General features: G+C 38.2%; 1 protein-coding gene across 1 annotated transcript; it reads right to left on the bottom strand.

Annotated features, from left to right (window-relative positions):
* Positions 1-6,796: 6,796 nt before the first annotated feature.
* frg1 (FSHD region gene 1) lies at positions 6,797-16,913 on the bottom strand. Its single transcript, XM_081612803.1, has 10 exons — positions 16,786-16,913; positions 16,568-16,643; positions 16,038-16,105; positions 14,659-14,781; positions 11,767-11,824; positions 11,387-11,501; positions 9,922-10,026; positions 9,631-9,722; positions 7,649-7,759; positions 6,797-6,947 (listed from the first exon to the last, which is right to left on the bottom strand). Exons 2-10 carry the CDS (start codon positions 16,624-16,626, stop codon positions 6,911-6,913), a joined length of 768 nt encoding a protein of 255 aa, XP_081468929.1. The 5' UTR covers positions 16,627-16,643; positions 16,786-16,913; the 3' UTR covers positions 6,797-6,910.
* Positions 16,914-21,957: the final 5,044 nt, after the last annotated feature.

Here is a 21,957-nt window from a genome sequence, read left to right as displayed (position 1 = left end):
GTCGATTCAGTAAAATGTCGTGGTCAACAGTGTCGAAAGCTGCACTGAGGTCCAACAGAACCAGCACTGTGGTTCTCCCACAGTCTGTATTTATATGGATATCATTGAACACTTTGACTAGGCCGTCTCCGTGCTGTGGTGAGCACGAAAACCAGACTGGAAGGAGTCAAAGCGATTCATTATTGTTAGGAAGTTATTTAATTGTTTAAAAACAGCTTTTTCAATAATTTTGCTGATGAATGGGAGGTTGGAGATCGGCCTGTAATTCTGCAGTAGTGATTTGTCCAGATTGTTCTTTTTTATCAGTGGTTTGATAACTGCTGTTTTCAAAGCCTGGGGGAAAACACCTGAAGAGAGCGATGAGTTTACTATTTGGATCAGATCATTAGCAACAACAGGCAGGACTTTCTTAAAGAAATGTGTGGGTAGGACATCCAGACAGCAGGAACTGGAGCTTAATTGACTTATAATTTCTTCTAGGGTTTTATAATTTAGTAGTTGAAATTTTGTCATTGTTCCTGCATTTGTTTTGTTTGGGATTAGCATTGGTACTGTCTTTGGAGTGGATGTGCAGATTAATCCTCTGATCTTTTGAATTTTTTCTGAAAAGAAACTGGAGAACTTGTTGCAGGCGGCATTAGATTGAAGTTCAGGTAGAAATGTTTATGAGCCTGTCAACAGTAGCAAATAAAGCTCGAGCGTTGTTAATGGTTTTGTTTATGACATCTGCAAAGAAAGCCTCTCTTACATGTTTTAGTGTTGTATAATAGTTACGTAATCTTTCCTTGTAGATGTCACAATAAACGTGCAGTTGAGTTTTACGCCATTTCTGTTCGGCCCTGCGGCAGAGCTGTCTTGCAGATTGAACTGTTTGTGCATTTCTCCATGGAGATTTCTTCCTATCAGTCACAACCTTTACTTTAATGGGGGCAATGTAATCAATGATCTCTGAAAGTTTGCACTGAAAATCCTCTACATCTTATCTACGACATTATAGCTTAAGGGCGAGGAAGAAGAGTAGATTTGATTAAATGTTTCTGCTGTGTTTTCTATTAAAGTACGTTTTGCGATAGTAGCTGTTTGTCCAAGTGGGTTAATGAATAAAGAACTGTCAAAGATAACAGCAAAGTGATCTGACAGGACGACATCAGTTACAGAAACATTGGAAATATTCACACCCTTACTGATAACCAGGTCCAATGTGTCCATGAGTGTGTGTTGCTTGTTTGACATGTTGTGTTAGACCAAGGGAGCGCAGGGGGGTCCATTTACTTGTTTTCGTGCTTTGTGCACTTGTATGATGTCTCTGCCGAGTAAAATTACTATCTCAGCATCTGGATCATACTTTGGTGTGAGAGGAGCGAGGTGTTTCAAATGAGCATGGGCCAGAGCAACTTCAGGCATAGGTATTTCATCTCTATTAAACACTATCTCATCACATTCAATGAGAGGAGGGAGGTCTAGACATGGGCCTCCACCTACTGGCTCTATTAGGAACCTGACTGTTTTCCTGCCACACATTTCAGTTAGACCAGCACATGTTCTCAAATGGTATGTCAGATGACTTCCCTGGATGCCAAACAGCTCAAAGAATTCGGGATGAGCCAGTGAGCATTTGCTCTGATCGTCAAGGATCACATACATCTTGACAGAGCGTTCTGGTTGACCTTTAGGGAACACTCGAACTAGGCATACCTTAGAGCAAGAACATGGGGGACAGCCTTTACCGCAGATCTCAGTGCACCGTGACGTTACCTCAGGTGGCGTGTTGTCTTGGAGCTGAGGCTCTGGTTCAGGTGTGCTTTCTGGCCGGGGTTGTTGAATCACATCAGAGTGCGTGGCAGAGCAATGTTTTTCACTTTGGCACTCCTCACAACTGACATTCATATCACAGTCCTTTATTGTGTGCATAGGAGAACAACAACGAAAACACCGTCTGTGTTCTTTGAGTATGTTTCGTCTTTCCTGAATTGGTTTGATCCGGAAAGCTCTGCATTTTGCAAGTGGATGTGATTTCCTGTGGACTGGGCAGTAACGCGTTACATCCTCCTCTTTCGTAGTAGGAAGAGTGGTTGTACTGACTTCTGTTCTGCTTACAGTTAGAGGAGGTTTGTAGCCAGTTTGTTTAAATGATGGTCTCTCACCTCTGTTGAAAGGTTGGTTGTTGCATGTCACAAAACTTGGATCGTTTCTCGCTTTTGCCTCCTCTTGGACAAACTTCACAAAATATGAGAAGGGAGGGAATGTTACTTGATATTTTTGCTTGTATTTTGAACCTGCGTGAAGCCATTTATCTTGCAAACTTGGAGGTAGCCTTTCCGCTATGGGCTTAACACCTCGTGGTGTGTCGAGGTAAGCGAGGCCTGGGAGATAAGTTTCATTTTTTGCAACCTCCAGCTCTAGGAGCAAATCTTCTAGTTCCCTGAGTTTTACATTGTCTCTATTTGTAAGGAAGCTGTCTAGTTTTTTAAACAAAGCATTTTCTACTACTTCTGATGTAGCATAACATTCTTCTAACCTGTCCCATGCTAAATGAAGGGCAGCTTTGGGATTAGTGGTATAAACAGCTCTGATTCTCTTGACATGCTCCGAGGACTCTTTACCGAGCCATTTCACTGGGAGATCCAACTCTTGACTATATGTGAGATCTATGTCTTCAGTTGCATTCGAAAATGATGACTTCCATGCCCTGAAATTTTCAGGGGTGTCGTCGAACTTAAAGAGCCCCGTAGTGATTAACTCTCTACGTGCAAGGAACTTAGCAAAGTCAGTCATAGGTGGGTAATTGTGGTGGGGATCATGGTAACTGTTGGGCCTGACATAGTCTCTTGGTGTGTCAAAAGGTTCATCTTTTCCATACATTTTCATGAGCACCGGTGAAGAGGGAGTTTGACCAGATCTCCTTGGGTCGAATGATGATGCTTTCAATGCTGGTTCGACCTGAGGCATTTCTTCTTTAGACGAATGTGACTTTAGCTGGGCTTGGTGTTGCAAATACTCCACGGTTTGTTGTCTGACGACTTGTGGTGGGACTGCACTCTTTACACTCTCTTCTTTGTCTTGTTCAGCAGCTGCGGCAGCTTCTAGAACCTCTGCTCTCGCTGTAGCAGCTGCAGCTTCCTTTTCTATCTCCAGCATCTTCAAATCCAGCTCTAGATTTGCTCGTTGCTTTTTAATTTCCAATTGTTTTCTACTGTAGAAAGCTTTAGCATTTGTTGCTTCAGCAGAGGCTCGTGCAAAGAGAGTTGCTTCAAATACGCTGGACTTAGAAGATGACTTGTTGGATGAATGCTTAGAGCTAGAGTGTTTGGATCTCAAGCTAGCTTTAGATGATGCTTTAGCTTCTGAGTTAGCCATTTCTTCTGCCTTTTCCTCATGAGAGTTGTCCATCACTGTGTCATGAGTTTTATCTTCCACCAACTGCTGTGAATGGCTTTTCACTATACTGTTATCACTACGTGTTGAATACTCTGTGTATGTTAACGTAGATCAACAGCAAGCCAAACTCAATTTCATGAGCCAGGAAGCTGAGCGTCTTGCTCCTTTAATACGTTTTCTTGACACAACTTTGAGCCGTGGTGTAGAAAAGCTCAATGAAAGGTTGAGTGAAACTATAAGAAACCGAAAAAATAAACTATGCATCAGCTCTAAATACACAGAATAAACTTCTAGAGTCTGAATAGAATTAACCTGAGCTGCAGTTAAGAAACAGTCACGTAGCAACTGTTGCTATGTAAACAAAAACTATCAGGATATGGCTTTTCTAGAATAAACACATTTGGAAAACAATCTCAAAATAAACTAACAAAACATCTAACACCAAACAGAACATAGATTGAACAGCCATTGTTGTAAGAAAAGATTGACAACACAGGAGGTGAAGTTCATACATTAACAGCCAGGCTTTCTCTCTGTGAACAGGTATTCCAAACTGCAACTGCCTCTGCTACCCACAATGCACTAAAATCTCAAAATTCTCTTTCAAAATAAAATACAGATAAATTAATACTATAGAACTTTCTAAAACTAATTAAGACATTTCTAACTTCCAGCCTGGGGCAGAACAGAGCTCAAAGCACCAAACTATTTTTTATATCAGACAATTAATTTAATTTCACATAATTATCGCTGTAGAAGCCATTTGTTTGTTAAATACTTAATGAAACACATTTACCGTGTTTGGTGTTTGTTGTAAATGACTTATACTCACAAAGAACGAGGTAATTAGTCCAAGTTTTGTCGTCGTTTATTGAACGTTCAAAAACTACAGCGGCTGTGATGAGCCAAAACGTTCAGTTTGTCTCCTGATGCCGCGATCGACGTGTTGCGCCGCTGCTCTATAGCACGAACAGTTAAGAAACATTATGAAATTAGAAAAAAAAAGCTATTTATTAACTGATTAAGTTGTGTTTTAGATTATTCTTGAAAAACTAATCAGTCACAGCTGCACAGTGAACCCGTTGATTTTTTTTACAGCAGACAGCCGCTCCTCTCTTGAGGGTTCTGCGTACCCCCGCTAAATCTTTTAGGGGTACGCAGTACCCTGCCGAACCCCCTTACGTTCACCCCTGCGTACAGGAGGGGAAAGCACGAACACAGTGAGCGAGCAACATGGCAACGGCCCCATTCATTTCTGTTTTTTTTTTTTTACTTTGTTGAAAAGACATACTTCAGTCTCCCGATGACCCAGACACAACTGATACACTATTGAAGTGTTCTTTAGCTATTAAGTTGTGAATTGCTGAGAATTTTCTTCAGCTCAATCTGAACCATTCCTGTTTTTAACCTCTGTAAGGAACTTACTTGCTCTTCACAGACACACTTCACAATATGTGCCTGGCGAGGAGCTGAGTCTGACAGCTGAGACTGATGAAATAAAAACGGGATGAAAAGCAGACTAATGCATTTTTAATCCCTGACCGATCTGTAATAATAACCAATCTCTGTGGAAGAAATGACCCAAGATCACCTAAACATTTATCTAATTCAAAACAATCCATAGAAAAATCTCGTGGTCATGTTAATAAGGCTTTGGCCTTATTAAAAAGATAAATAATTTTGAAATGAGTACAATTTGCAAAGAAAACAAATAATGGATTCAGAAGGAATATGAAAAGTTATGTGATGTGACAAGTTGTGAACTCATTCTGGTGCCGAGTGATAAAAGCTTTACAGTGAGAGCAGAAGATAAAGTAGCATTATGCTCCCAAAGACTGAGACCCAGAGGACATCAGAATGTAATGGACGACCAGGCTTTCCCATCCAAGGACTTTAATCTTCCCTGATGATGCCGGTATATTAGAACAGGACAATGTGTCAGATTTCACAGAGCTCAGACTGTGGAAGAGAAGTTCAGGGAACAGCAAGAGCTTAAAGTCTGTAATGTTGGGAGTTACAGACAGTGAGAGCAGAAGATCTGGGTGAAAACATTACCAGAAATGTGAGGGAGGGTGGAGATAAACAACACAATACTGAACACGTTTATCTAATAAAATACTGATGTCAAGATCAAGAAAATGTTAACATGACCTTTAACCAAGGCTGTTTCAGACTTTCAGGCCATGATGTTTTTAAAAGGCCAACACATTCAGGAGGCTTTTCTCTGTCTTTAAAAAGATCATTGTGAAAAAAACCACAGAAATTAAAGCAGAAATTACTTAAATATACTCTTTTCTTTTACCCTGACCAATTTTCTTTATTACTGACATCACTACTCCCATGACGAAAGGCAGAAAAGAGGATCAAGGGGCCATGGGAGCAGCAGCTTGTATTTATGTCTCAAAATGTTCTACAGTTCATCAATCTTACAACCACAAACTTCTATTTTACTTTTATATGACCAACACTAGGTGTGGAGGAACAATAAGACATGTTCAAAATGTTTATAAAAACCTAAAGTGGGCTTTTTTATAATCTAATACCACTAAATAAAAAACCTGCGCAACCAAAGGCTTTCAGAAGTCCAGCTGTTATAGTTACTAAGAGAAGCACCAAGAGGCTCAGGTAGCTGTTTATGTGCTACAATGGTCTAGTCAAAGTTCCGACTGAAATTCCATGTCAAGACATGAAAATACCCAATAGATTGCAGAGGTGTGAATACTTTTGTAATGTCCACTCACAATCCTGACTTACTCAGGGTTTTCCTAACTCTCCTACTTCATATGAAGCAATAAACAGTTTGGAACTGAAACCGCTCTGAATTCTTTATGCATGTAGAAATAATCCAGGGCCTTTGGGTAAACTAGTCCAGATAAACACAGTATTTACAAGCTCAGTATATGAAACAGAATATGAAACATTAAATTCTCCTCTGATAGTTTGCTCCAGGCTTCCTGAGCGTCTGCAGACAGTCAGCTCTTCAAACGTTGGGATTTCCTACAGTAAAACACATTTAGCTGCTTTCTAATTAGGATTATGCCTCTTATTATATTATGTACAGCATCCATGTGCTACAGTTAATTTGTTGCAACAATGACTTTGTGTAGTCCAAATAATAAATCCCAGCTATGGGAGATAAACTTCTTTTGCTGCTGTGTTTTCCTCTTGCTAAGCTGCTTTACGTGACATAGTTCATCATAAAAATAATCGATGCAGCACATAGTTTAAGGCCAAACTGATGGATTTTGTGATGAATCTCAGACTGTGAACACACTGGGATCTATGTAATGATATTCTAGTTACTGCAGGGCGACGTGGACACACACTGGTTAATTATTAACACTAAAAGGCCAAATGGGTCACCTGAAATTCATAGCTCATCACAAAATGAGGGCATGTGGTAGTCCAAGCAATAAAGTCATTTTAACCAGTAAAAGGTTTATTTTTAAAATGTAACAATAACAACAACAACAAAAACCCAGCCACACGACACGACCACAATTAGACAACAGGCAGGAAATCCTCCCGGTCTTCATTTGCAGTATCTGTCTGCTTTCATTTTGCTTCGCCTGCAAGCAAACAAACAAACAAACAAAACAACATTTAATCTCACCAGTCTAAATATGTCACTTTAGTTTCACATTTTTACTATGTACACAACATGTATGTAGAAATACTATTTGTATTCAACTATGCAAGAAAAAGTAACATTTCTATTTTGGAATATGTTCATTATTCGTATATTTTTAATGTAGACAGATAATTTTTTTGGGAAGTGGAAGCTGAATGGTTTTTGCCATTTTTACTTAAAATTACAAAGTCAAATTTCTTTTCAGTTACATTTGACATAAATATATATATATATACACATGCATGCACACGCACACACACACACACACACACACACACACACACACACACACACACACACACACACACACACACACACACACACAGCCTTTTTATAACAACTGAACGTAACATAATTACTTGATTGTGCTATAAAATGACACTATATGCCTGAAAAATACATTATACTGCCCCCTTAAGAACGTTAGGACCTGTGTTTGATTTGTTAAAAAAATATCAAAAAAAGTAAAAAAAAAATTAAATAGCATCTTGGCAAATGCTGTTTGGCATTTGCCAAGAGTAGAAAAAAAAAATCTGAAAAATCTAACTTCTCCCCCCCATACTTATTCAAACGTAGAAAATGATGAAATAAACTCCCAGACTGTTTGGGAACACCTGTGTGTTACTTCTGTTTTCATACCTGTCCAGCAAAGCTTCATGAAACTTCCCGTCCACCCTGGCCTTCTTTAGCGTCGATGCGTCATCTTCGTTAACCCTCAGCCGTCTGTCCTGGAAACTCTGAAATTTCTTTCTGTAAGACAGAGAACAAAAATATCACAGCTCTATGCGAGGAGTAAACAAAAGGACTGGGTGTTCTTGATTTCATTAGCACTTAACAAAAAAGAAAAAAAAAAAACCCATTCAGACAGTGAAGAAGACGATCGGCCGTGCACCATGTGGTGTGTTATAACTCGAGCAGGGGGTTTGATAGAAATAATTAGGCTAAGTTACGCTGAAAGATCTGGAACGGAGCTGGAAAACGACCTGGGGGCCTTTCTGGGTCTGAGCACGCTCCTGACAGTTCGTTTGTCTCGGCTCAGCCGGTGTTTTATGATTACCAGACTGCACTCCATCCTGAAAGGCGTCTCACACGCTAAACACTACATCACCACGCAGGGCTCAGGGGCAGCCATTATCAACATGTCAGCATGATGAGTCCATTTTCCTCACATTCATCTACAACAAATAACAGAGTGGAAACACAATCTAAAGCATGCCAACCAAAGGAAAAAAAAAAAAAAAGGCTGCCTCAGACATATTGTTTGCAACTTTAATAGGCTGCAGGAAAAAAAACAACAAAAAAAGCCCCAGTGAAATGTGGCGTTCCTCGCGCTCTCATCACACTAACTGCAGACCATCAACAGCACCTCTGAGGGACAGCGCTGATGAGAAGGCGTCGTCTCATTCAAGCGTGTGGTTTTACTGTCAAAATCCTGCCGGAGCAGACGGACACGACGGGAAAACAAAGGGATCTGAATAAAAAGCTTCAGCGGCGCCGACTTCAGAGGCCAAAAGGTTTCTCTGCTTAAGCTAGGAAAAATAAATATCAGAGCGCAGCGGAAACATCCAGACACCATTACACGTCTGATGCCGCAGCAGCGCTTAGGACAAATTGCACAGCAGTTTGGATTTAATGACACACATAAAAGATGACAAAGCTATCATCAGAACAAAAACAGTTTAACGCGATGTAACAGTTGGAGAAGACAATTGTAGGACATTTCTTTACTTCAGCTCCTTCTAACAACATGTTTTAAATGACTCTGTTGCTCTTTGCTGGGAACTTTGCGTTAAAGGGGAAGAATCATGTGTTTTCCGGCCACACAGTGTCAATTTAAAGCATAATGAAGTAACTATGTTAACTTCACTTGTTAAAAAATGCATTATATAGCAAATATGACTTACTTCATAATTTAACACCTTGAAATTGGGTCTCTGTCTCTTTAAGAAACTCGCCACCTAGTGTTCAATTAGCATCAGAACAAGTGAGTAAATGTTCAATGTGTTTTATTTTTATTTTCACAAGTGTTTTGGGTCTCTACTTATTTTATTTGACATAAAAACGTGTAACTGCTTAACTGGTAAAATAGGAAAAAAATCAGTACCTCACAATCTACTTACACATCAGATATCAATGGAGCAACAATGAGCAATACATTAAAACCAACTCAAATATTTCAATAAAATACACTCCATGTTTTTAGATGACATTTCATTGCCGGTGAGTTATGAGTTATTTCTGTTGCCGTTATTCGATTAATTGTTTTGTAGATCAATACCCCTTTTTGCTTTCTGTCACTCTATAATGTTTGTTGTATATACAGCTGTTGGTGAAAAATAAATATATATATATTTCAAAAAAATTCTCCTGAAATTACACAACAGTAACACTTTATCTGAAGGGGTGTGCATAAGACTGACATGACACTGTCATAAACATGACATAGCATCTGTTATGAACATGAAGGAGTTTTTATGAATGCCTATGACTGTTAAGTAAAGAGCTTTTGATTTTTTTGTTGTGCATATTGCAGGCTGCAGAGCCGATAAGATGCTGATGTAACACGCACGCTGCTGATGCATAAATGAGTAACATTCATTGAAACAGAGGTGATAACTTACACATAATTGACCTCACAGGATTTCACATTCCCTCTGTCCTCGTCTGCAAGCTCATCTTTGTGCTTGACTTCCCGCTCTGTATTGGTCCGGATCTACTCATTGGGGCGGGGAGAACACACAAAGAGAGAAGGCGCACGTTAAATACCAACACCTTGACCTCTCTCAGTGAGGAGGCGACCATTTCCCCTCCTCTGTTGAACTGGTCAAGTTCCTGGAGAGACTGCAAACGTACAAAAACAGTCTGAGGATTAACATGAATCCTCAGAGAAAGAAAGGCAGCCGATCCGTCACCTTCAGCATCTCGGCGTCCCCCGCTGTTTTGCTGTTGGCCACAATGTCTCCATCATCACTGTAGGAGATGAAACAGCTATTTGCAGCCAGCAGAGCCATTTTACCCTGAGGGAGGGAAGAGAAACAAAAAAAAACACATTAAATACAACTGCAGTGAGACGGGTTGTTGTGACAGAAACATAAAAAAAACAACAACAGATCTTTAATGTAAAACACATCTGAAGATTGAAGGTTTTAACAAGCCACAGAGGATGACAGGGTGATTGGTTATCACCACAGCTAATTTTTACCTGTCATCCATCTAGGCATAGAATAAAATAACAACACGTCCAAAAATCAAATGCTGCTAACATATTTTGATGTGAAAACCTGAAAGACAGAAAAGTTTCTGAAACTTTATCTTTAAATAAGTTATTGCGACATCCATCCATCCATCCATCCATCCATCCATCCATCCATCCATCCATCCATCCATCCAACCAACCAACCAACCAACCAACCAACCAACCAACCAACCAACCAACCAACCAACCAACCAACCAACCAACCAACCAACCAACCAACCAACCAACCAACCAACCAACCAACCAACCAACCAACCAACCAACCAACCAACCAACCAACCAACCCGGGTTTTTTTCTTATTCCTGGTGAAGATGTGTAAAAAGCTCTTTAACAAACCAATCTTTCATAGAAGGAGCATCATCCCACACAGAACCAGATGCAACGTAGAAGTTAAATATGTTCATTTAATGAGAGGAAAAAAACAATCTGACATTAAGATTATTATTTCTATAAACTGTTGAAACAGTACACCTGCGTTTTATTAAGGCAAATATTTGAGAGGCTGTTTGGATCCAGGATTTGTTCTTTTCTACAAAAATCAGATAAATAATGCATCAGAAAAATATTGCATGTTTATTAGTTTTGCTGAGCAGGTACAAAGAAAATAATTCACACTAAAATGATTTTATGTTCTTAACTTGGAAATAAAAGTCCACTGAATATTTCCAACTTGCAGTTTTTGGTCCATAATGCAAAAAAAAAGTTTTGATACCTCTCTCCTCAAGAAAAACCCCCATTGGATTCAACTAACAGTGTCTGCCATCATCTTTACACCCTGATCTTCATATAATCTCATCACGCTGTCATGTCATTTCTTGTTCATATTCAAAATAAAATAATTGATTAGATAATAAAGCCACACTGTGAACTAAATGGCTGCAAATGATTAAAAAATGAACATGAGTCCCTACAGTGTCAGCTGGAAGACATAATGATAATGAAGGCAATTAGAAATGAAGCTGTTTTTGTAATAATGATGATGCCTTCAGGTGAGTCTGGATATCAGCAACATCCAGGCTCCAGTGGAGCCCAAAAAGGCAGCAGTTAACTTTTAAACGTAGTGAGTCAATTCAAAACCTACAACAACAAGAGCAGGAGAAACGTTTTTAGATCTACTCACGTCCTGGAAGACGGGCTCCCATTGTTCTCTTGAGCCAATGGCGTCGGAGCGCCCCATCACCAAACCATCAGAGTTGATGCCCAGGTACTTTCCATATCCAGATTTAAACGCAATCCTTCAACAAGACAAGTAACAAATCATTTTCTGCTAACTTTGGTTCCCTCTCTCCTGGAAAGAGTTTGAAACAAAAGTATCATAAAGAGCGATAAAAAAAAAAATGGCAGCAATCAGAGACTCCTTGGAGACCTACTGGCCTCCAGGCCGAAACAAACAAATCTTCTTTTTTAAAAAAAAAGGAAAAGTCATGAATTCAAAAGTCTTACAAAGAGCAGTGTGTGTGTGTGTGTGGTGTGTGTGTGTGTGTGTGTTTGTGACCTCACCGTGTGTCTGACAGTTTAATGGCGGTGAGCTGCTCTGGTGGGTCCGGGCCCTCGTCATCTGAAACGTCACACACATTTTAAGGCTTCACACTCATTATTTCTGATAAACTTCCGGTGCATTTATCAAGTTTACACTTCTGGTGTGATGACAGTATTTCCTAAGATGTACAATGGAAAGTAACTCTGTTACTCTGTCGTTACAGCTCAACAAGCAGGTTTATTGCAAAATTTCCACTTTAAAATGCCAAGTTTACCAGACGACTGCTTTCAGTTTTAGGTTGGGCGCCGTGGCTACTCTAAATAATAAATGAATACAGCCATATACCGTAATGTTCCTTTTAAAATAATGTTAGATATTTAAACTGAGTTCATTTATTAAGCCTGAGTAGCAAAAGTGCTCTGAACGTCTGTAATAGCTTTTTAAAAGCCTTAACATATTTAGAAACTCAAACTTCACCAAAACCTTTCCCTCGCTGAAAGTGGGCGTGACCAAACTGCTCTACAGCGCCCCCTAACGTGAGACAGGACAGACTGTGTCAGATCTCTACCAAGATTCAGCAGAGGTCTGCGTCCTGGTACGCATGTAGATCCCCACAAATCAAGAACAAAAAGTCTGTTGGAGGATAACCTGAAACGTACAGGAAGTCGACCATTTTGGATCAAAACCGCTACATTGTCTTTTACACATGTTCTATCTGAGCAAACAGTTTTTCACATCCAGACTTGAAAATCAGCAGCACAGCCTTAAGGCTGTTACCAGCAGACAGATGCCTTAATGCATCTTTCTGCCGAAAGAAAGATGCATCTAAATAAAAATTATATTTTATTTAAATGTTAAATTAAATTTTTCATATTTTTTTTTTGCTTTAATGCATCTTCCTGCTATGTTAAAGTATGTAAGTGTGGCCAAGCTTCAGAATATGACCATTTTCTATTAAACAATAAGTTAGAATAACTTCCACACACAATTTCATAGCTGTATTAACATAACCGAACAGTAATTAACACACTATGCTCATAATTTGGTGACATCACCTTAACTACGCCCCTTTCCTACAAGAAGTCACTTATTTCGCTAGTCGGTTTTTTTCTCAAGCTGGAAGGTTGGATTTAGGCTAAACGTCTAAGACTTGCAGCTGGACTTGTATGGACATGGACTGATGGTGATTTAGAAGACTTGTCAAACGCGTCCCCTAGTGGATAAGTGCAGATAATGGCGACGGTTGGCAGTGTCAGAGCTCCTGCGGTCGCCATGAGTCTGGTGCGCATATTGCGCTGAGGTTGCAGATATAATTTTTTAATTATTCCCTGAAATTTCTCAGTTTTTCCAACGCGGCTCTATTATTCAGGTCTGGTGTGGTTTGATTAAAACGCCTCATAAAATCTAGGTTGGAAATGCTAATTATCTTCATAATCTTGTAGAGACTGTGACCACGTTCTTGAGTGGCTCTGTGGTCTTTCCTTCTACACTGGAAGCTTTTGGTCCCTTTCATCTCATGGAAATGGGCTTATATGCATGCAGAGACCGAAGGCTCACTGAGGGAAATGGATGTTCCTGCTGAGCATGGGCAGAATTAATTGTGTGCCAGGTGTTTTTCAGGGCAGACTGATTCAATGAGCTGTACTCTGTCAGAAGTGCCTGCAGGTAGATGGAGGTAATATCTCTGAATTAGCTCTGGCCTTCTCTTCAACTCAGCTCCTATCAGGCGTTTCACTAAAGTATCCACTTTAGATACTTTGTTGCTGAAGCCAGAAGACAACTTTATTCCCACAAAGCTCACTTAGCAGAAACCCAGGTTAGGTTTTCACTTTTTTGTGGAAAAAACTGGACAGCTGGTGGTATTTGAACCCGATTGGCAGATTAAATTAATCTAACTTTTATTATCCATATTTTACTCAACTCATCAAGGCTCTATAATTGTTGCATAATGACTTGGCACTTTCAGCTCTTTGCTTTGCATTTCCTCCTCCATATTGATTTGATAGAGAATATAAATAATTTCAATAAGCTCAAAATGTATTGAACAATTCAAGGCTAGTTTAAAAAAATATTTTATTCATCAGTTGTTAATATCTTAACAACTGACTACAAGTGTTTTCTTCACCATATTCTATGGTGATATGCAGATTATATCTACAAAATACGAAACAAAAACGTCACAAATGTGGTAATAATACTTGAACAAACTGATATGACTAATTGATTTACATATTCATGTGTTAAAAACAATGAGTAAAGTTTTTTTTTCTTCAGTAAATAACAGTAAAAACCAGGAAATATTTGTGAGTTATTAAACCTATACAGTAAAAGTTGTCGTTTTTTGGGCAAGATTATATTTTTGCTTTAGAAAAGTCATTCAAAAGTGTTTTAAACTAAATGTAAGAAATTCTTAAATTTAAAGTGGCGAGTCTTTAAACATATATTAATTGAAATGAACCGCTTGATTACAAAAATTAATCAGTGGATTACAGCTGCATAACATAAGGAAGATGTGCATTTGCAATATGATAGATATTTTGACGATATTGGTTGTGACTAATCTGATTTTTCTACCATAATATCTCCACCACTTTCGTTGAGCTTTAGGATCTCGCTCAGTGAAATCTGCAGAAGGTTTAGACATCAAGGCCAAACAGATCATCTGCATGTAGAACTGAAAGGCTTGCAATATTAGATGTAGTAGTTTAATAAATATTTCATTCAAGCAGGCCTTTGTGATTGCAATATTGCACACATTGATATCACAAAGCCAACTCAAAGTAAATATATTGTGCAGCTCCAATAGTAATAATGGAATCGCCTGACTGGAATACCAAAATGCTCATGAACCGCATGAACGAACTAAACCCTTGAAGTAATAATTGCATCATAATCCCCGTCTCTCTTCATACCTCCATGTGGCGCGCCAAGTGTGAAGAGCCCAGTATCCAGGGCATGAATGTATGAGTTGTTCTGCATCTCCACGGCAACCGTTCCTGCAATGTTTCCGAAACTACTGACACACCACCAACCACCTGGGGAGCAGAGAAACCAAGGTACCGTATGAAGCCAAGAAAAATGAAGTCATAATACAGCTTGAATCTCTCATAAAGGCCCAGTCATGGAGATGTTAAATTATACATTTAATACAGTTTCACTTGTTGTTCTTTACATTAAAAACTGGTAGGATGTAGAGCCTTGTAAAGGAAGTTGGTTATGTCATTCAGGTTACTGTTATACACATTTAATCAAGTCCTCTGCTTTATTTGATGGTGGCAGATATTTCAAAATATGACTGACTTTCAGGGGATTAAAAAAAGGAGTTATGGTAATGTTTTATTATACAAGTCATTACAAAATGACCAATGTTGAATTTATTTACATTTAGAGAACAGGTCTGGGAACACAAGATGAGGAGTTCTGCATGGCAGAAACAAAAACAGGTATGGAGAATAGAATTTAAAGGTAAATACCTCAAGTTCTTTCAGAGAACACATACATATATATATATACACATATATAGAATCGTATTTTGAGAACAGAATTGGTAACACTTTATTTGATGGGGTGTGCATAAGACTGACATGACACTGTCATAAACATGACATAACACCTGTTAGGAACACTGAGGAGTATTTATGAATATTTATGACTGGTGTCATGAAGTATCATTCGGTAAATAAGGACACTTTTAATGCAAAGTTGCTCTGAAAGTTGCATTGAAAGTCCATTAATAGTGCCAACTTTGCATTATTTTGTAATAAATTGATCTTTTATTAACCCCCCTAAATCTAAATAAACTTGTTTGAATTCTGTTTCACTCATGTCACAAACCAAAATGAATCAGATATGGTGACAGATACAACAACAACAACAAAAGACTACAAACCTCTGTACTTTAGTACTGACTGTGAAAATATGTAAAATGCCTTATGATAAAAACACCTGTGGAGACCAAACCTAGATGTTTAAAACCAGGAAATATTTGTCAGTTATTAAACCTGCAAAATACCGCAGAAAGCTGTGGCTAAAGTCTGACAAATATTTTGATAAATAAATATATATTTAACGTATTGCACGTTTCGTTTCAAACTAAATTCCCTCAAGTTAAATCTGGGACACATTTAGACTCTACTGCACTACAGCAACTGGAGCATTGTTCACTCATAATCTATTACGAGTTAAACAATAGCGTTCTTATCATTCAAGCACACTTTGGAGATTTAATAATAATAATAATAATGATAATAATAATAATAATAATAATAATAATAATAACAACAGGTCATACCAACAATGTCTTGCTTATCTTCGTCATTTCCAGATTTTCTCTTTTTATCTTTCTGCTTCTTCTTTTTTCTGGGGAAAAAAATCAAATCGAACAAATTCCTTATTTCAGGAAAAGCTCATCAACAGACAGACAAAACCTCACAGTCTGCTAAGTTTGCATATGTTTGTAGATGTCGTCGTTTCAAGGTGAAACAAAACCCAACACCTTAAACAACTGATGATAAAATAAGCGTAAAAAACACTGCAAACCAATGAGCTAACAGCTAGCACGTTAGCTACCTCTGCATGTGGCTGACTAATAAACTAACGAATTATTCTTAAGATTCAAGTTATCTAGCTATAGCCAAACATATGTTACACTAAATAATAGAGACATTTAAAATCTTAAAGGTTCTTTGGGGTCTTTCATGATTTCCAACGTCACTGTTTAGCTAGCGCTCTATATAAAGCTAGCTAGGGAAGAGACTGATTTAAAGCTGCAAACAACGCGGCATCTCAGTAACTAACGCTACAACAAAGAAGAACACTTACCCTTTATTCTGACCCTTCAGAACAAGCTTAGTTGATTTTACATGTGAATATTCAGACATGTTTCTCACTCCAATCTTCTTCTTCTTCTTCTTTTCTATTATGGCGGATTGCAAGCAACTTTAAGGTGCATACCGCCACCTACTGTGCATGAGTGTGTAGCAGCATTTCTCTACATCTTTTAAATTCTATTTATTAATCTTGTATTCTCACTCCAATCTACTTAGAACGTCTGAACCGAACGTCTTGTTACTCTGATAAACAAGTCGTGTTATCGTACGGCAACCGGGAAGGTCCAGTTAACAATTGAGACGCATTCGCAAACCGCCTGAGTAGATTTAACTGCTTTCTTAAAAACCTACCCTGCTTGAAAAGATTATAATGCCAGTTATAAACATCCGATTCATTGATTATTTGAGCTTGTTCTTAATCTAACATCAGCATGAACACAGCTATTTTTGGAAGCTGTGTTCATGCTTCCAAAAATAGCATGTCATTTTATCAAATATCAAAGGTATCAAATATCAAATGGAACATTAGCAAGCTATCAGCATCATGAAGAACACACACGCGCGCGTGTGTGTTCTTCATGATGCGCACACACACACACACACACTCACACACACACACACACACACACACACACACCTATGTGTGTGTATATATATATATATATATATATATATATATATATATATATATATATATATATATATATATATATATATATATATAATTTATTTATTTATTTATTTTAAATATATATATAAAAATAATAAAGAAATATATATCACCGTAGAATATATCCTGATCATATATATATATATGAGTTTGTATAACTGATCTATTTAGCTGCATCTAGTTTCCTTTTCACTATAATCAGTTTCCTACTCCAGGCTGTAGAAACCATCACCCCAGCATGATGCTGCCACCACTATGTTTCAGAGTGGTGAAAGTGGTGAGACCAAAACCTTCTGTTTTGGACAATATCACCATTATTTTGGATAATATCACCATTATTTTGTGTAATATATTTTTAGCTATAGCCAGTTAACTTGAAACTTAAGAATAGCTCATTAGTTAGCCACATGCAGAGGTGGCTAACATGCTGGATTAGTTTGCTCATTAGTTTGCAGTTTTTTCTGTTTTCACTTATTTTATATTCAGTTGTTTAAGGTGATTGTTTTTGTATTTGAAACAACTCCAAACACCTGTATACATATGTAAGACAAAGGATGATTTTCATATTCCAGTAAAACAACATTTATTAGTATTGAGTCAGCGCCACAAAGCAGAGTCTATTCATGTGTTAAAATGTCCAGGCAAAGTCCAGCACTCCATCTAAGGGAAAATCCATGTCAAGGCTTGGAAACTAATTCTCATTGACACTTCACATTAAGTTTGACTAGGCTTGAGTGATTTTGCACAGATAAACAAGCAGCCATTTCAGTCTGTAGGTTTCCCAAGTGGTAAAGACATACCACTCAATAAAGTAAGGTGTTTCTACAAAACATTGACGTGGAGAGTTAGTTAGCCTTGCTTCTTTAAAAAACAATCTGTAAAGGTGGACCTACAACTATGAAAATCATTACATTTATATTCATGTGGGTGCTGATCTCCAGCTTTGACTTATTAAATTGAATATTTCTTTCATTGGTTTCGGCTGATCTCAGGTATAACACACTGAGTTTATCAGTTACCACTGGAGAATAAACATCTCACCTGAATAAAAGATGATTTTGTAGTTTACTAAAATTTGCAATTCAGTGATGTTTTCTTTTCTTTTTTTCTTTTTTTAAAAATATGACCTAAAAAGTCAAACAGGTTGCATGAGAACAAGCAATTTTCCAATTTACCACCACACGCATTTCAATGTTATTTTTAGTTTTGCAGCTAAGAGTCTAATTTCTCCTGCTAGTCAGCTATGAGGTCATCTGTTTTCGTTTTCTCGGCTAACACAGACACCCACACACAACAGTGAAATATTGCTTGATTTAAAACCCCCTTTCGCCCTTTCTCAAATACAAAAATAAGATAGTCAAACCAATCAAGGTTGGCAGAGATAGAGCTGACCTCGCGGATGCTATCCTCATCTTAATATTTATGCTAATGTGGCCTCATTAAACAGGAGTGGCCCAATAAGGAGCCTGTGACAGGAGGTAATAAATCATTTGTGGGCACTGTCAAGAAATAAAATAAATTAGACAGTGACTTGTGTTATCTGCTCAGTGCAGTAAAACTCAACCTGCGTGAGGACTCTGTCACAGAATATGACCCCGTGTATTGAAAAAAAAAAAAGATAGAAATAAGTCCACAGCTAGAGGAAGCATTCAAACCGACCAATCTGGAGCTAAACATGTCTTAATTTGTTGGGAGGTTGAGGTGGGAAATAATGTTACAGTGGGACTCATGGTGATGCTGTGAAGAAAAGCTGCATCAGAATTTTTGAGATTAATTTAATCAGGAAAGTCCTGTAAGCCTGACGGATGTTTTCAGGAACCACGAGTCAACGCTTTAGGCTGATCTGAACCCCGAGTGGTTCTCTTCTCGTTATTTGGCAAAATTCTGTGAAACTTTGACAGCAATCCCTGTCGCTGGTGGGATTAAACAATCACAACCTGCTCTGGGGAAGCTGAGTGTTTAAGCCCATAAGAACTTTAAGCAAGCTGACGCTGTCAAATGGAATGGTAAAACACCATATTCAGTGCTACGGAGCTTCTTTGGGAGAAGTAAATGCAAAAAGTGCATTCAAGAGCAGCACTCAGCCCACGCTTCAGATCAGGCAGTATATACAAACATTCAGGGAGTGGGCTGTCTTAATAAGTAAGAATGCTACTGAGAACCTAAATCTGAGGCTCAGAACTGCTTTGATTGCTGTATGGATGGATGGATGGATGGATGGATGGATGGATGGATGGATGGATGGATGGATGGATGGATGGATGGATGGATGGATGGATGGATGGATGGATGGATGGATGGATCAACGTTTTAATGCCATTTGTCTTCTATACTCAAAACTTGGACATGATGTAGTTGCTTCTAAACATCTAGATCTGTATCAAGAAAGTTAGGTGGATCATTACAGAGACGAAAATAAAGTCCAGATATCAGAAGGTAATGCATAAAGGTAATGCATTATCTGCCAAAAATAGATACATTAAAAAAAATATTTTATGCATTAAATGCCAGACAGCAGATTGCATGGACCAGTCTGGGTCATGGAAAACAAAGGGAGACATCTTAAGATGTTTTCTATTCTGACACTGTTTGGGTTTTGTCTCGATTTAGCCTCTTAGTTGGAATATACCTGTGATGAGAAGCTAAATCTCAGTTAGCATCACATTCAACCTGAAGGTGAATGTCCAGACCATCCCGTTCCTGATCTTAAGCTAATCACACTTTGATCATGCAGCAGGACAGAAACCTAAAGCCCACCAGCAAGTCCTGTTACAAATTCACCAAGAAACAAAGCAAAGCAAAAAAGAAAACATCAAAAAGAAGGTTGTGGCGTGACCGGGTCAAAGTTCAGGCATAAATCGGATTCATTCAGGAATCACCTTAAACAGTCCCAGGCCTTAAACAAACCCAGGTGCAAAGTATTGTTTGAATTTTTATTTTTTTTTTTGCAGAATTGCAGAGCCTTAAGCCTAAAGTTATTAGGTTTAAGGGTCAATCACTTCTTCCTACATATAACACTGTACATGAAAAAATGCTTATTGAGATTCAGTCCAATTGTAATCTGTATAGTTTGTATGTACTTTGGAGAATACATCATAATGTCTGAGATAATTTAATATTAAAACGCCATACTGTAAATACCCCCACCCTCTTTAATGTGTAGGATGACATGAGATAATAAACCGTGTGGCAAATGTTATGGTTAAAACATAAGTTGATCTGTAATTTGGTGAAGGAGAGGTACATTCTGGAAAAGTCCTGTGTCCTTTGTCTTTCATGTCCTTGTTAAAGTGTTTTTTGTCTAACAAGTCTCCCTGCTCCATTAGCTGTCTTTCAACTGTGAAAGAGCACATTCATCATCCTTTATATACACAGTTCAAAACCAACAGAACTGCCAACAGGGGATTAAGTCACTTTACTTTTTATTCAAGGTCTGTCAACCTGTCTGACTGTGGGCCGCTTTGATCTAAAGAGAATCAGCAGAGGAGCAGAGTGATTACTATGACATTTTGTGGAATTATAGACCCTAAAAGAAAAAAAGAATAGTGACTCGTTATCTACTGGCTCATCTCTCCTGGGACCTCACGGATGGATTGCCAAGGATAGCCGTATCACTACTGTTCATTTTGTGTTTGGAGAGTTCCTATGCTGCTCGACCAAAGGAGAGGTTAGGATGCAAATGAAGAAGCTTGTGCTAACTTCAACATCATCTACTTTCTACAAGAGTCCTAAATGTAGAAAGAAAACCACCTAAGGAAAGATTCCTTTTTTTGTCAAGGGAAATAATCATATTGGGAACATCTTCTGAGTTTTGAGTCCACAGAGGCTGCATTAAAATCGAAAGGTAAGATTTGAGTTAGTTTTCTATTTGGGGCTTAGAAATGAGCTAAGACATGCACGACATGTTGTTATACATAGATTAATGTGCTGCAGCATTCAGCTTCTATGCGCCGCAAATCTCGAAAAACTTACAGAAAACTGCAAAACAGTCGAAACGTTGAGTTCCTTTAAATCAAGTCTAAAATCCCAAATGTTTAGAGCTGCTTTGGAACCATAATAAATGGAACATTGACCAACATATTTGGTTGGATTGTAATAATGTAATGCCTGTTATTGGTTTTCACAACTGTTGACTATAATGTGTTTATGATGGGTTTTTTAAAATATATTTTCATGATCTGAAACATAAAACATGACATGTTGCTGAAATGTTATATACAAATAAACTTGACTGACTGATCATGGGACGAGTAAAATGTAATTCTGAGGCTCTTTGCACAAACAACCTTAAAATAAATCTGTGTTTTATTGCAGTAGGACCCAGAGTTATGTTTATGGTGGGAGGCCAGAGACAGAACTACAACAAGTATAGACATCATGGGGTCACAGAGTTTTCAGAACAACTGTCCACATTCCATTTGATTATATGGTATGTAGACCATGACAATAAATGGTCTACATACCATTTATGTATGTATGTAAATGAGCCTTTTTTGTCCGACCATCACAAATGAAAACGTGTTGATTGGACCGAGCTTGAGATTTTAGCACGTAAGGTGAGACTGACCTAAAACAAAGCAAGAATAATCAGAAAAGCTTGAATAGCTTGAATAAGTGATATTGAACTGCTGAGGTGTGGCTGGGTTTTAAAGCAGGTCTGAGCTGAGAAAGGAACCTCACCTGACCAGTGTTTAGTACGGCGAGGGGATGGT

This window comes from Poecilia reticulata, chromosome 1 (genome assembly GCF_904066995.2).
Source record: "Poecilia reticulata chromosome 1, P_reticulata-male-v2, whole genome shotgun sequence".
NCBI classification, from domain to species: domain Eukaryota; kingdom Metazoa; phylum Chordata; class Actinopteri; order Cyprinodontiformes; family Poeciliidae; genus Poecilia; species Poecilia reticulata.
This window is presented reverse-complemented; position numbering and strand designations above follow the sequence as displayed.

Bases quoted from the DNA above. Each gene is read 5' to 3' on its own strand.
- frg1 (XM_081612803.1), bottom strand. From the start codon at position 16,626: ATGTCTGAATATTCACATGTAAAATCAACTAAGCTTGTTCTGAAGGGT. The intron at 14,782-16,037 runs GTATGACCTGTT...TCTGCTCCCCAG, and splicing joins AGATAAGCAAGACATTGTTG to GTGGTTGGTGGTGTGTCAGT. The intron at 11,502-11,766 runs GTGAGGTCACAA...GTCTTGTTGAAG, and splicing joins ATTAAACTGTCAGACACACG to GATTGCGTTTAAATCTGGAT.